This window comes from Poecile atricapillus, chromosome 24, assembly GCF_030490865.1.
Source record: "Poecile atricapillus isolate bPoeAtr1 chromosome 24, bPoeAtr1.hap1, whole genome shotgun sequence".
NCBI lineage: Eukaryota > Metazoa > Chordata > Aves > Passeriformes > Paridae > Poecile > Poecile atricapillus.
Genome location: NC_081272.1, coordinates 2,152,953 through 2,165,459, shown reverse-complemented (window position 1 = coordinate 2,165,459; position 12,507 = coordinate 2,152,953). Strand labels below are relative to the sequence as shown.

Sequence of the window (12,507 nt, the reverse complement as noted above, 5' to 3'; positions counted from 1 at the left end):
TCATATCAGCTCTGCTTGGCTTCATGAATGAGCAGTTCAGATTGCCTGTGACCCACCCTGGCCAGGAAGACAATGTCTTCTCAGTTTCCAAATGTAGCTGGAAGGCCATCCTGTACTTTCTAACACCAGGAAACAGACTCTCTGCAAAGCTAAGTGCAAATTTTTCTGTGCTTCTCATAGCCAGAGAAGTGCAAGAGAAGGTTTGAAAATGTAAAGCTCCTTGCCTATCTCCACCAGTTCATCTTTGTCAATGCTGAAATCATTCAGTTATGAACCTATCCCCTCTGCCCCAGCCCTGTCAGATTATCCAGCTTGCTTCCTCCTCCAGACTGGCAACAGCAGCACCTGCTCAGAGTAGTGCTAAATGAACAGCAGAGGCAGGAGCTGCAGCACAAACCAGTGTGGGCTTTCATGGCCAGAAGGGTACGTGCTGCCAGGGAGTTCACCTGAAATCTGCCAGAGCCTGCAGCTCCAGTGGCAAGCACATCTCACCAGAACAGCTCTCTGCACGTGTCACTGCTTCCAGGGACTCCCCTCACTGGTACCAGTCAAAGGAACAGGGAAAGAGCACAGCTATCCTTGTGGCTCTTGTTCCTTTTCAGGTAGAATATGGATACAGAACAAGGAAGGAGCAGCCTTGTGTTACCAACCACCATTGATCTGTTTAGGAGATGCCCAGGAAGCATTTCCAGACCAGAGTCTGGTTTTACGTGGGAAAACCATGAAGCTCTTACCAGAAAGAGATCCATCCATCTATCTATCTATCCATCTATCTATCCATCCATCTATCCATCCATCTATCCATCCATCTATCCATCCATCTATCCATCCATCTATCCATCCATCTATCCATCCATCTATCCATCCATCTATCCATCCATCTATCCATCCATCTATCCATCCATCTATCCATCCATCTATCCATCCATCTATCCATCCATCTATCCATCCATCTATCCATCCATCTATCCATCCATCTATCCATCCATCTATCCATCCATCTATCCATCCATCTATCCATCCATCTATCCATCCATCTATCCATCCATCTATCCATCCATCTATCCATCCATCTATCCATCCATCTATCCATCCATCTATCCATCCATCTATCCATCCATCTATCCATCCATCCATCCATCCATCTATCCATCCATCCATCCATCTCTACAGCTGCCATTAGAGCTACAACTCTGCCTCAGGCACAACTCCACTCAAATCTGCTCATTTCCATCATTTTTTCATTGCTACTCCAAATTTAAAAAGCCACACAAAGTCACTCTGAAAAGCACACCACATCCTTCTTAAGCTGTGACTATGTCTTCCCTGATGCTACTATGTAGTTATTCATATGGCATTACAAGACCCAAGCAGATGGATCTCATTTCAATAAGGCTAAATCTGGTAACTCACATATGAGAAAGCTGTGGGCGCTGTGAATTCTGAATTCACTGAAGGAAGACAGCAGGAGCTGGGAGAGGCAGCACTTAGGAAATAAGCTGTAAGAATTTCAAGTCACGCATCCTACAACTAACAGGCAACTTGGAAAACCTCATCAACTGAAAGAGAGTTGAATGCAGGATACTTACAGGTGGTGTGGTCCGCTGCCAAGCAGCAGCTGCTGCAGGATCATTTGCACAGCTCCTGCGTGTCAGCAGCTCAGATGCACTTAAGTTACTTTTGGTCCTTCGGGACCCCAGTTCAGGGGCACTCCAAGAATTAGCTGTGGCACCCGTCCTTGATGAAGCCTGCTCCACGAAGTCTGTTTTTGAACTATTCCTCTCCTCTTCTAAAAGGTCCACTGAGGACCTACGCAAGTTTGTGGCACTGAAAGTTGCACTTTTCTCCGCTTTGGTTTGAGAGTCCTCCAGGGAATGAAGGCCTTGTCTTGTTCTCCAGGAACTTCTCACAGTGACGTGCTTTGTTTCGGATGAGCCTGCCTCTGACGAGCCATGGCTCTTCCAGCTGATTGTCTCCAAAGGTGTCTCACTGTTCTTCTCCACGAGCTCAGAAGTCTTTAGCATAATGCTGCTTCTCGAGACCACTGTTTCAGCTTTACTTCTCAGCACTGCCTCTCCACTTCTGTCTGCCTCAGATGACTTCACAGCACTTCTGTTAACTGAGATCTCAAAGGGTGAAGGGACATTGTTTGTTATTGATGGTGAAGGCTCATTTGAAGCAACTCTGATGTTGCTGGTGGTAACGTGCCTTTCCTTTGCTGCTATATCTGCAGTGGTCCTTGGAGCTGTTGGCTCAGAAGGAAAGATTGTGATGCTGCTTGTCATTTTATTTGTTACAGTTTTAAAAGCAGACTTCTGTTTTTCTGATTCTGCCTCTGAAACAGTCCCTCCCATGATTGCCTTCATATCCTTCTCAACAATTGCTGGTTTAATGATGGCTTTTGATCTCAGAGCTTCTCTAGGGCTGAAGGATCTTCTGGATTTCAATCCTGCAGTGCTGGCATCTGATGGTTTTATGCACTTGGTAGAGTCTTCATCATTCACAGTTTTTTGGTCATTTTCAAAAAATGATGCTCTAAAAACTCCCCTAGAATTGGAGAACTGCTTGGAACTGACTTTCTTTCTTGTCTCAAAATCTGACTGAGTGGTTGGTTTTTTGCTTCTCCCTGATTCTTCATCTGAATTAAGTTTTTCCTGGTTACTCTGGATGGTTTTAGAGTCACTTTTTAAACCCATATTTACATGATCAGTTGCTGAACTTGAAGACTGCTCCGTGCCTTCTTTATCAAGACCTGTGACCATCTGCAGAATGTCTTCCTGACTCCTGGAGTGATGGGAACGCTTTGTGAGCATCGAAAGCTTCACACTTTCAAGTGATGTGTCTGCAGCTTCTTTTTCCTGGGAGACTGCCGCCCTTTTAGCCCTCCCCTCTGAGGGTTGTCTGTGTGATGCAGCAAAAGATGCTGCTTCCACTTTAGAGCCAGGAGAGTCTGACACACTGGAGGACACGTGGTACCTGTATGCTGAGGCTGTGCCATTGGCAGAGGTGTGGTTACCCCTTGTGAGCTGCGTGTCCCCCAAGCACTCACTGACTTCAGCCTGACTTGTTTTCAGCTTCTCAGCCAAAGAACTCATTGATTCTCCTTTGCTTGACCTTTCATCCCGTGTGTCAGCACCATTTTGGCAGCTGCCACGGAGCACCTGAGACGGCTTTTCAGCCTTGGATCTCAGGCCAGTATCACCAACAGGTTTGGAAGGTGCTTTCCAAGCCTTCTGCTCCTGTGCAGCAGGAGGATATCGGCTGAGGACAGATGGCTGCTCTTTGGATCTCTTCCCTTCATTCTGCATGATGGAGCTGTCTTTCTGACCAGAAGAAATAGTGGAAACTAAAGATTTCTCTTCCAATCTTCTTGTATCTGTGACAGCAGTGTCTGAAAGGGCAGATGCACCAGAAGCTCTCCCTGCTTTTCTGTTCATTAAGCTTGGACTGGGCACCTGCTTACCACTATGGCTGTAGCTGTCATTACTGATAGAGAAGTCTCTGTTTCGTGCTCTTTCCCGGCGCTGCTGCGGTGAGAGCTCCCTTGGCTTGTGCTTAGCAGCTGTCAAATCAGCCATGACACCTCTGTATTTAGGTCGGTCATGCTTTCCCCTGCTAGAAAAGCTTGTATCTTCATTTTCAACTTCTCCATTCTCCAGATCTTTCTGTTTCTTTATTTGCATTTTTATTTCCTCTAGCTGACCTGTTAAGAGTTTGTTTTTATTCTGCTCACTTAAGTAACTGTCTTGCAGATCATTATTTTTGGCTCTCACTTTTTTAAGTTCTTCTTCTAAAGATTCAAAATGTTTGATCTGAATTTTAAGTTTCTCAATTTCTTGGGTGAGATCTTTCACTTTGTTGTCTTCCTGATTTTTATTCTTTTGGTTTTCTGATTTATTCCTGGTTTCATTTTCTACGTGTTTCAGGTAATCCACACTTCCCTTCCTCCTGGTCTCCTTAGAGGGCAGTGCAGAAGTCAAGTCATCTTCAATTCTCATATCATTTCTTTCCAGGAGATTGTTGGATGACCTTTCTAGCAAGTTGGATGCATTTCTAGTTTGATCTGCCCTGTTTAGTTTATTGTTTTGTTCTAGTTTCTGTGTTAGCTCCTGGATTATTTTTTCATTTTGCTTTTCTCTTTCGTTAAAATGTTTTCTTTCTGTGATAAAGCTCAGAGCTAAGGATTTCAGCTTTTCTAACTCAGCTGTTAAGGTCTGCTCAGTTTTATCCAGCCTGTCCTCAGATGATTCCAGTTCTTTCACTTTCACTCTAAGTATTTCTAGTTCTGTAGATATCTTTTTGGTCAAGTTCTTTTCTTCATTGAGGCTAAGACACAGCTGTGTACAGTCATTCTTGCTCCTGCTGAAGGCCTCCTCCAGCTTCTCCAGCTCTGCCATTCTCCTCTGAAGGAGCTCAATTTCTGACTTCAGATCTCGAGTGAGGCTCTCCTCCTCTTCAAGCTTTTCTTTCATTAATCTGCAAAGCTCTTCAGCCTTCCTAATTTCTTCATCCTTGCCTTCAATCTTCAGCACTCTTTTCCTCAGGGCTTCAATGTCAGCCAGCATGCTGGAATTGCTGCCTTCTGCCTGGATAACTTTGTCCTGGAGGTCAAGCAATTCATCCTCTGCTTTCTGCAGATTTTTAGTTGCTTCCTCCAGTTCATCAAGGCGGCGACTAAGGCTCTGCAGTTTGAAGCGTAGGTGCCTGTTTGAGGTTTCCTTGTAACCTGTACATTCTGCCATGATTATTTTATTCCTTTTAGAGTAAAGCTTTTCTTAGTCTGGGTGAATGGTATACACCTTGTGTATTTCCAGTATGTTATTGTTCCTTTGAGCAGAGGCAATCTCACCCTGAAAGAAAAAAATGCTCAATATCAATATAAGAGCTCAGAATATAAATATACTCACTGTTTAAGTTAGGCTATAAATGCTTATATAAATAAGGTTTTAATTAAACACATTTCTGAGTACTAAATTAGGTGAAATGAAATTGCAGAGAAGAGCCAGAGTCTGTTTACTTTGGTTAGACAGGGTTTCCAAAAACAGCCTGTTCCCATAGCCAAGGGCAGGAAGGATCCTCCTCTGGTGGTCTGCACAGGTGGTTTGTGCATCACCAGTGGATCCTCACCCCCTGCTCACATTCAGGGCAGCCACTCACGGGTGAGATCCCAGGCTGCAGAGGGTCACACCCATGCAGGACTCAAGTGCTGTACATGCAGCAGACACCTCTTTTTCCAGCACCTCTCCTGAAGATTCAGTGATGAAGATTCAAGAACCATAAACAGAATTAGAGAAAGGAAAACCCCAGCCACATGGTAACCACTGAGGATAGGGCAAGCCCCCCACGGGGGGATAGAAGGGATTGGGAGCTGCTGCCATTTGACACTGCCAGTATTTCTCTGGCATCTCAGGCTGCTCAGCAGAAATCCTCACCTGGGCTGTTGTCACATCCCAAGGACACTCTACCAGCAGAGTTTCAAGTTTCTCCCTCCCATTTCAAAAGCTGCTGTTATTCCTTGGCTGTCACCCACTCACCCACCCAGGAGATGAGCAGTTGCTTATGCCTCTCCTTGCTGCTGCTGAGCATGAGCAGCAATTAGAACACATCAGCACACTCTGGCACACTCAATGTGAACTCTTCCCAGCTCAGAGCTGGCAGGGTGTTTTTTAAGCAGCCCCTCTGTGCTTTGAGGGAGGAGGAGGAAGGGGCCCCTGGGCAGACCAGAATGGCTGCTGGGAGGATCTGAAGTCACCCTCTGGCACTCGGCATTAGCGCCGTGCTGTCCTGGGCCTGAGGCACGGCCCAAAGCATGCGAGGGCTGCTGCAAACCTGAGTGGAGATATGGTGACTGCAGCTCTCTGATCTGCACCTGAAGCTCAGGCAGTCTGCCTTGGAACAGGACTTGAGCTCCAGAATTTTTGTGGACCTCTCTGCAGAGGAAACACGCAGGAGTTTCCTATTGCATAGTGTCCAAAAGTGATGAGCAGGGTGTGGGGAGGAGACAGTGCCAGCCAGGGAGGCAGCAGCACCTGACACACCCCCCTGGGCTGGAAGTGATCCATTTCCAGGCAGGCAGGAGCCCTGGGCTGTGGACAGACACCTGCCACACACACACCACAGGGACCCTCCTGGTGCACACTGGGCACCCTGTGACCCTCTCCTGAAGGACCTCCCTCCCTGTGGGGGAATCACCATCCCATGTGCTTGTTCTCAGGCTGTTCCCTGAAAGGAGCACAGCAAACAGTACCTGGAGAGGAACCCTGGCATCCAGTGCACCCCTTGCTCACACCCCTGTCCCCTCCTGTACCAGCACAGCCATGTCCTGCTCCTGGACCACCTTCCCTCACTCTGCCCACGCCCCGAGGCCACTGCAGCTGCCTGCAGGCAGGAAACGCTGCTCAGACCCCAGCAGAAGCCCACGAGAAACATCACGGGACCGGTGCAGGAAAGGCCACAGCCAGCACATTGGCAGTGCTATGAAAACAAAAGGCTGTCCCTAGCAGGCCCTGGAGCTGGGAGTTAATGGTTAACCCAGCAGCAGCCACTGGCTGGGAAGGGAGAGCTGTGTCCTGCCCAGAGCAGGATGGAGGCAGAGCTGCACAGGGCTGGGGCTGGATGTGGCATTGCTCTAACACTGCCACACAGTCCAGACAGGCTGTGGGACCTCTACTCATGGAGATAATTCAGAGTTGTACCAGAGATGGCTCTGGAAATTCCCAGCACCTCCCCAGCTGACATGATTTACTGCCAGAGAGAAAAGAGGCTCAATCTAATTAGTTTAATAAAGAGAAGAAGATGCAAAGCAACATCTTCTACAAACAATAAGAGAAAGGATCTACAAGTCTCCTAGCTGGAGGCACTTTAACTTCCTGGGACAGCCAGAAGTAACCCCAGTGCTTGGAGACAGAACCAGACCAAATGAGTATTACAAATAAAGTGCACATTTACAAGATTGAGGGGATTTGGCCAACATAAAATATTATCTTAGGTAGTGACTGCTTTGAAGTCATGATTTGAGTTAGGCTTGGATCAGAGAACTCAAGGGGACTTCCAACCTAAACTCCTCTGGCTGTTTGTGACTGTTCTTCTCCAGTCTGTCAATGATACCAAAGTATCAGAAGGAATGGTACAGGATTCAAACACTGGGACTGTTATTAATGCTAATTAATATTGTTGGTGGATATTTAAACAGGAGCTGTTAAATAAATCTGATGAAATTTGTAAATGTACTGAACAATCTGATATGGACATATGGACTTCATGTTTTTCTCTCTCTCTTTTGGAAAAGTGAGCAGTTCTCAGCCTACCTCTATCTTACAATTTTTGGAAAAAAACCCCATCAAATACCCAAACCAACAAAAAGCCAAACCAAACCCCTCCGCCCCAGAAAAAAACCACGAAAACAAAACCAACAAAAAACCCCAGCACTTAAACCACCAAAAAACCACACACAAACAAAAAACCACAACAACAACAACAAAACCCACCCAAAACCAAACAAAAAGCCAAACTGAAACAAAAAACACCACAGGAAGAAAAGAGGATGATAGCAGCTGATGTACTCCTGCAGCTCAGGGACAGCTCCTTTTGGCTGTACCAGAGGAAATACTGAATAGAAATACAACAGTAGGAATGACATTATTTTGTATGTGTATATTTACACACCCAAGACTGATGCATCTCACTTTGCTTAGCTCTAGAGTTTTCTAGAGTCAAAGAGAAAAAGATGCTCAGCTGTCTTCACCTGACCTTGCCAGGGAAACAGGATTGCCACAGGAGGAGAACTCTTCCCCCACTGATAACAAAGGATGGCAGCTGTCTCCCCCAGGAATGATGCCACTCTTTCTCCAGGAGCCATGCATCAAGAACATCAGCTAAAAGCTGAGGAAAGTTTTGGGAAAAGCTCAGAAAAGCAGTGAGGTGTGCTTCTTTGCTCTTTAAAAGACCTGATTTCACTTCAGCAACAAGGGCAGTCCTGCATTAAGCCAAGAGGAGCAATAGCATCCCTTTGGATGTGAGTTCTTGAAAGAATGTTCTTTAAATGAGACATGTAGGAAGCCTGGAGTCTCCAGCTACCTGTTACTCAAGTAAAATATCAAAACAAAATATGTGACCAGTAACTACCCACAGGGAAAAAAAAATGTTTTATCTGATCTAAAATGTTCTTTATCAGAGCACATGGAGTCATACCCAGATTTCACAAATTTTAACCAATTCAAAGCAGTAACATGGTACCAAACTGCAGGAAATTAACAGGATTCACTATTTAAATGACTCATTCTGATTCTACTTTTGCCCACAGTTTGATCATTGGGTTTTCTGATCTTCCTCAACAAGTGTGCATATTGCCTAACTGCATTTATATTTAGCATTATCAATTGCCTGCTCCCACTGTTTAAGACAGACTGCCTTAGAGGGCTCTTCTGACTCTGCATGGCTTTAGGTGGCTACAGCATCCTGTTAAACAGCTGTGAGAATTCAGTGTTCAAGACATTTACTAAAGTCATAACTCTAAATTACCCTTCATGTTTTTAAATTTAATTTTTTCTGCACACTCACTTTTGCTCATTATCTACAATTTTATGAAAACATTTCTTTAGCAGAATCATTGGATTTAACTTTCACTGGAACTACTTTACCTAGCCTGCACAAAACACATACAGTCAGTTCAGAGCTGTGAACAGAGGGGAAAAAACCTCCAGCTAGCAACATTTGCATTAGCTAAACACTTGATGAATTGGGAGATAAGAATCACCTCTTTTAGCAATTCAATGACTACTACCTGAAACCTACTCACATCATCTCTGCCAGAGTTCCTTAGGCTGGTGATGCTGTTCCTCTCCAGATGCACAGAAGCACCTCACCCTACACATCATTTTCCTGATTTTTTTTATTTTTCCTGATTTTTTTTTTTTAATTTGGTTGTTGGGTTGAATCCCACAAGCACCCACTGCTCTTGATTTCAGGATGTCCCCAAAACACTCATGTGTGAAAATAACTGTTGGAACTGACTCCTACTGTGCCCTCTCTTATGCCAAGATAAAAATGCAGCCAGCTGCCACACGCGTCTGTCGAGTACTAGGAGACACTGATATTTCTCACAAGCATATTTTGCATTTAATCTTTGGGTTTTTAAATATTTTTGGTTGCACTTTTATACTGATAATGCAATGTCCCTCAGTGTGGTTGGGTGAGCCTAAGCTCCCAGTGATGGCACTGCTGTCTGCCACACACCCATCATCACAGCATATATGATACATTTGGCTTTACCCAATCCTAAAGACAAATGAGAATTATTCATGGCTCAGTTTGCAATCTCTTTTCACTAATTTATTTGTTTGCTCTTGAAGCTGCCAGGGTTTCCCATAGACTCTGGAGAGCAGCACTCATCAAAGGCAATAGAAAATCAATAGATTCAAGCACAGCTATAATCAGAGAATAAAAAAAACAATTTGCCTCATTTGAGTTTGAGTCCTTGGGATCCTCTGTGTTGTGAAACCACACAGGCTGAGGTTTGCATTCCTTAGCTGACAGGTGGCCCAGTTTCAGGTGAGGAGCAGAGCAGGGCTATTCTCCATGCTTTTATGGATGGAGCATATATCTGATACTACTCCCTCCACTTCCCCAAATTCCCCCCCTGTTCTATTTTCTGCTAAACTATTACTCAGAATATCCCTGGGAACTGTATTTTTGATTGAACACAATGCTAGGAGAAGCTGATGAAACTATCCTCCTGAAGTATAGGTTAGATGTGTTGGTTGAATTCTGTCCCATGTGCACATACACCTGCAGTTTTAATTAAAAGGTTTCTGGTGTTGCATACACATGCAAAGGAGTGTGAACATGTCACGCTCACATATTGTAATGCTGCTGATGAATCTTGCTGTGTCACAGCTCAGTGTGGTGACAGCATCCAGTGGGACTCTTCTTCCCTGCCCCAAGGTGAAATAGGCTGGGAGGAGTCCAGCATGTCATTCTTCATTTGTAAAGTAAAATTTCTCTACCATCTATACAGAAAAAGGACACAGGTGTCACAAATTGCAGCAAATGGCAATAATGCAGCCAGAGCCTTCAATCAGTTAAAAGAAGGAAGGAGAGTTTTCCTTAATATGATTTTGCCTTTTGCAAGCTCTTTCCAGCACCTGGTTCTTTATTTGACACAATGACACACAGTCATGAGAAAAACACTCTAGAAAAGAGAAAGGGTATAAAACAAGATAGACTGAACAAGAGCTCAAGTCTTCCATGTGACATCAACCCTGCATGCCACTTGCAGGCTTCTAACAACCTCCTGGGACAGCTGAGGAGGCAGATGATGCATTTGCTTACACAGGAAGACAACAGGGGCTCCCTGGCCCTACTGAACACAAAGGCAAAATGCCAAGTGACTTTTGGGGATGCACACATTTTGAGGGATGAATTGTCTCAGAAATGGCTGCATCCAGTGGGTGAGGAAATTCTAAAAGTCAGAAAAAGGCTCAGTAATCTGGAAGTGGATTGACTATTGACTAATACGAGACTAGAGATGTGAAATAATGAGAACCACAATGACCACAACCTTCAAGGAAACTCAAATTATGACACCAAATAGCATCACAGCAGTGTGAAACACTGCAGCAGGCTCTGCAGATGCCAGAGAGGATCTGGCACATCACTGAGTCACACTGACCCTACGTCAACACTCCAATCACCCAGTGAACTCAGCTCTGCTCTTCTCCTTGCAATATAAAATAAGATTCCCTACATGGAGCTGGCAGGGCCAATGCAAAAGCAGCAGAGCATAAAGCCACCCACAGCTGCTCACAGCAGATGATCACTGGGGTTTGAGCAGTTGTGCTTTATATGCACAGCAGAGATTTTGCTTTCCTCTACAAAGCCACTCTCCTTTGGCTCCCCTTTGAAATCACTGCTTGACTCACACTGGAAGGGCTCACTGAAAGCAGGTCTGAGCATTTGCTGACCAGGTGCAGCATCCTCCTTTCAGCAATACAGAACAGTGTTAACCTGCACCAGTGCCAAGGAGAGGGCTGCTAGTGGCATCCTTGCCTGGGAGCCCCATGGCATGGAAGATGTTACCCATACTCTGAAGCTCTTGATCAGAAACCGATTGATACTTCAAGAGCCCCTCAGCATGCTACTCCTATGTGCCATCCTGCACTGGAATCAAAGCTGAGAAAGATGTTTTATTTCTTCCCATGCTGCCACTTGTACTGTCCTCAGAAGCAGATTTTACTGTCACATTTGATTTCACAAACACTATGCAGGCATCTCTTCAGCGAGTCACAAACTTGGCAGCATCCTGCAGATGGCATGGGAAAAGCAGCCCCAGCTCAGTGGTGCTTTTGTAATAATTACTGGACACAGAGGTCTCCCATCTCCTTCACCCTCCATCCCTCCCTCCCATCTCCATCAAGCTCAGCTTTGAAAGGACTTCAGGGGCCATGGCTCTCACCATCACTTCAGTCCCAAATATGTGCTAGCATGAAGGTAGCTGAGCCACCCCTGGGCTAGCTGAAAGCCCCAGACTAACTGAAAAGATTCAGGGGAGATTCAGAGCAAGCAAGATTCAGAAAGTTGTTAGAAAAATGAATTAAATAATAAGTCAAAGATTACTGAATGTGAAAAACCCAAAGCTCTATGACTCAGGATGACCCTGGAAGCAGCCAATAGAGAAACACATATTCATTATTTTCATGTTCTTCCCCAACATCTGGTTTGGGCTACTGGTACAGCCAGGATGCTGAGGAGACAGGCACCTCAGCTGGACCTACAGTGCCTTCTCCTCTGTTCCTTTTCTTCTCTCCTGCATCTTTTGTACTTCTCAAATTTACATTATTCCCAGATATTTAGCATACAGTAAAAGCCCTTCTCAGACTTATCTTCCACACTGTAACAAGCTTGACTCCTGTACTTGCTCTTCTACCCTCTTCATCTGGCCACCATAAATCTTGCCTTTCAAGCACAACGCTCTTCCCTCCACCTTCTTCTGTCATGCTTGTGCTGAAGGCTGGGTCAGTAACATCAATCCCAGTTCCTGCTGGTGTTTTCACTCCCTTGCCCCAGATGTTACCTTCTGCTTGTCTCTGGTTGGGCTCACTCTGTTCAGTGCCCTACTTCTGCTTGTATGTAGTGGCACACTAGGGAACTTCTTGCTGCACAATGTTATGGAAGCTTGAAGCCCTCATGGGTTCATTAAGCAGCAATTAGATACATTTGGGAAGAAAAATCCCTCAAGGTCATTCCTACAGGGACCCACTCTAGTTCAGCAAGGCCACTTGAGACAAAACTTGCAGGTTGGGGAAATCCTTTGACCTGCATGGTTGCACACTTCTATTGCTCTCCCTCCTTCCTAGACACCCATTTCCAGCCATTGCTCTCATCCAGCAGAGCTCTTGTTATCTTCTTGGGCTCCTTCATTGTCCTGTCACAAACACTTGTCCAGGTGAAACAGGACTAACACTGCACATCTGACAAGTACCACTCTGCAAATTGGCTACACACCCAAAA

The 12,507-nt window shown here is 45.3% G+C and overlaps 1 protein-coding gene across 1 annotated transcript in view; it reads right to left on the bottom strand.

Annotated features, from left to right (window-relative positions):
• Positions 1-12,507, bottom strand: part of LUZP1 (leucine zipper protein 1) — a 30,099-nt gene that overhangs the window by 4,805 nt on the left and 12,787 nt on the right. The window contains exon 2 of the mRNA XM_058856721.1: positions 1,590-4,850. Within this exon, the coding sequence (XP_058712704.1) occupies positions 1,590-4,742 (3,153 nt within the window). The 5' untranslated portion in view covers positions 4,743-4,850. The remainder of the gene's footprint in view (positions 1-1,589; positions 4,851-12,507) is intronic.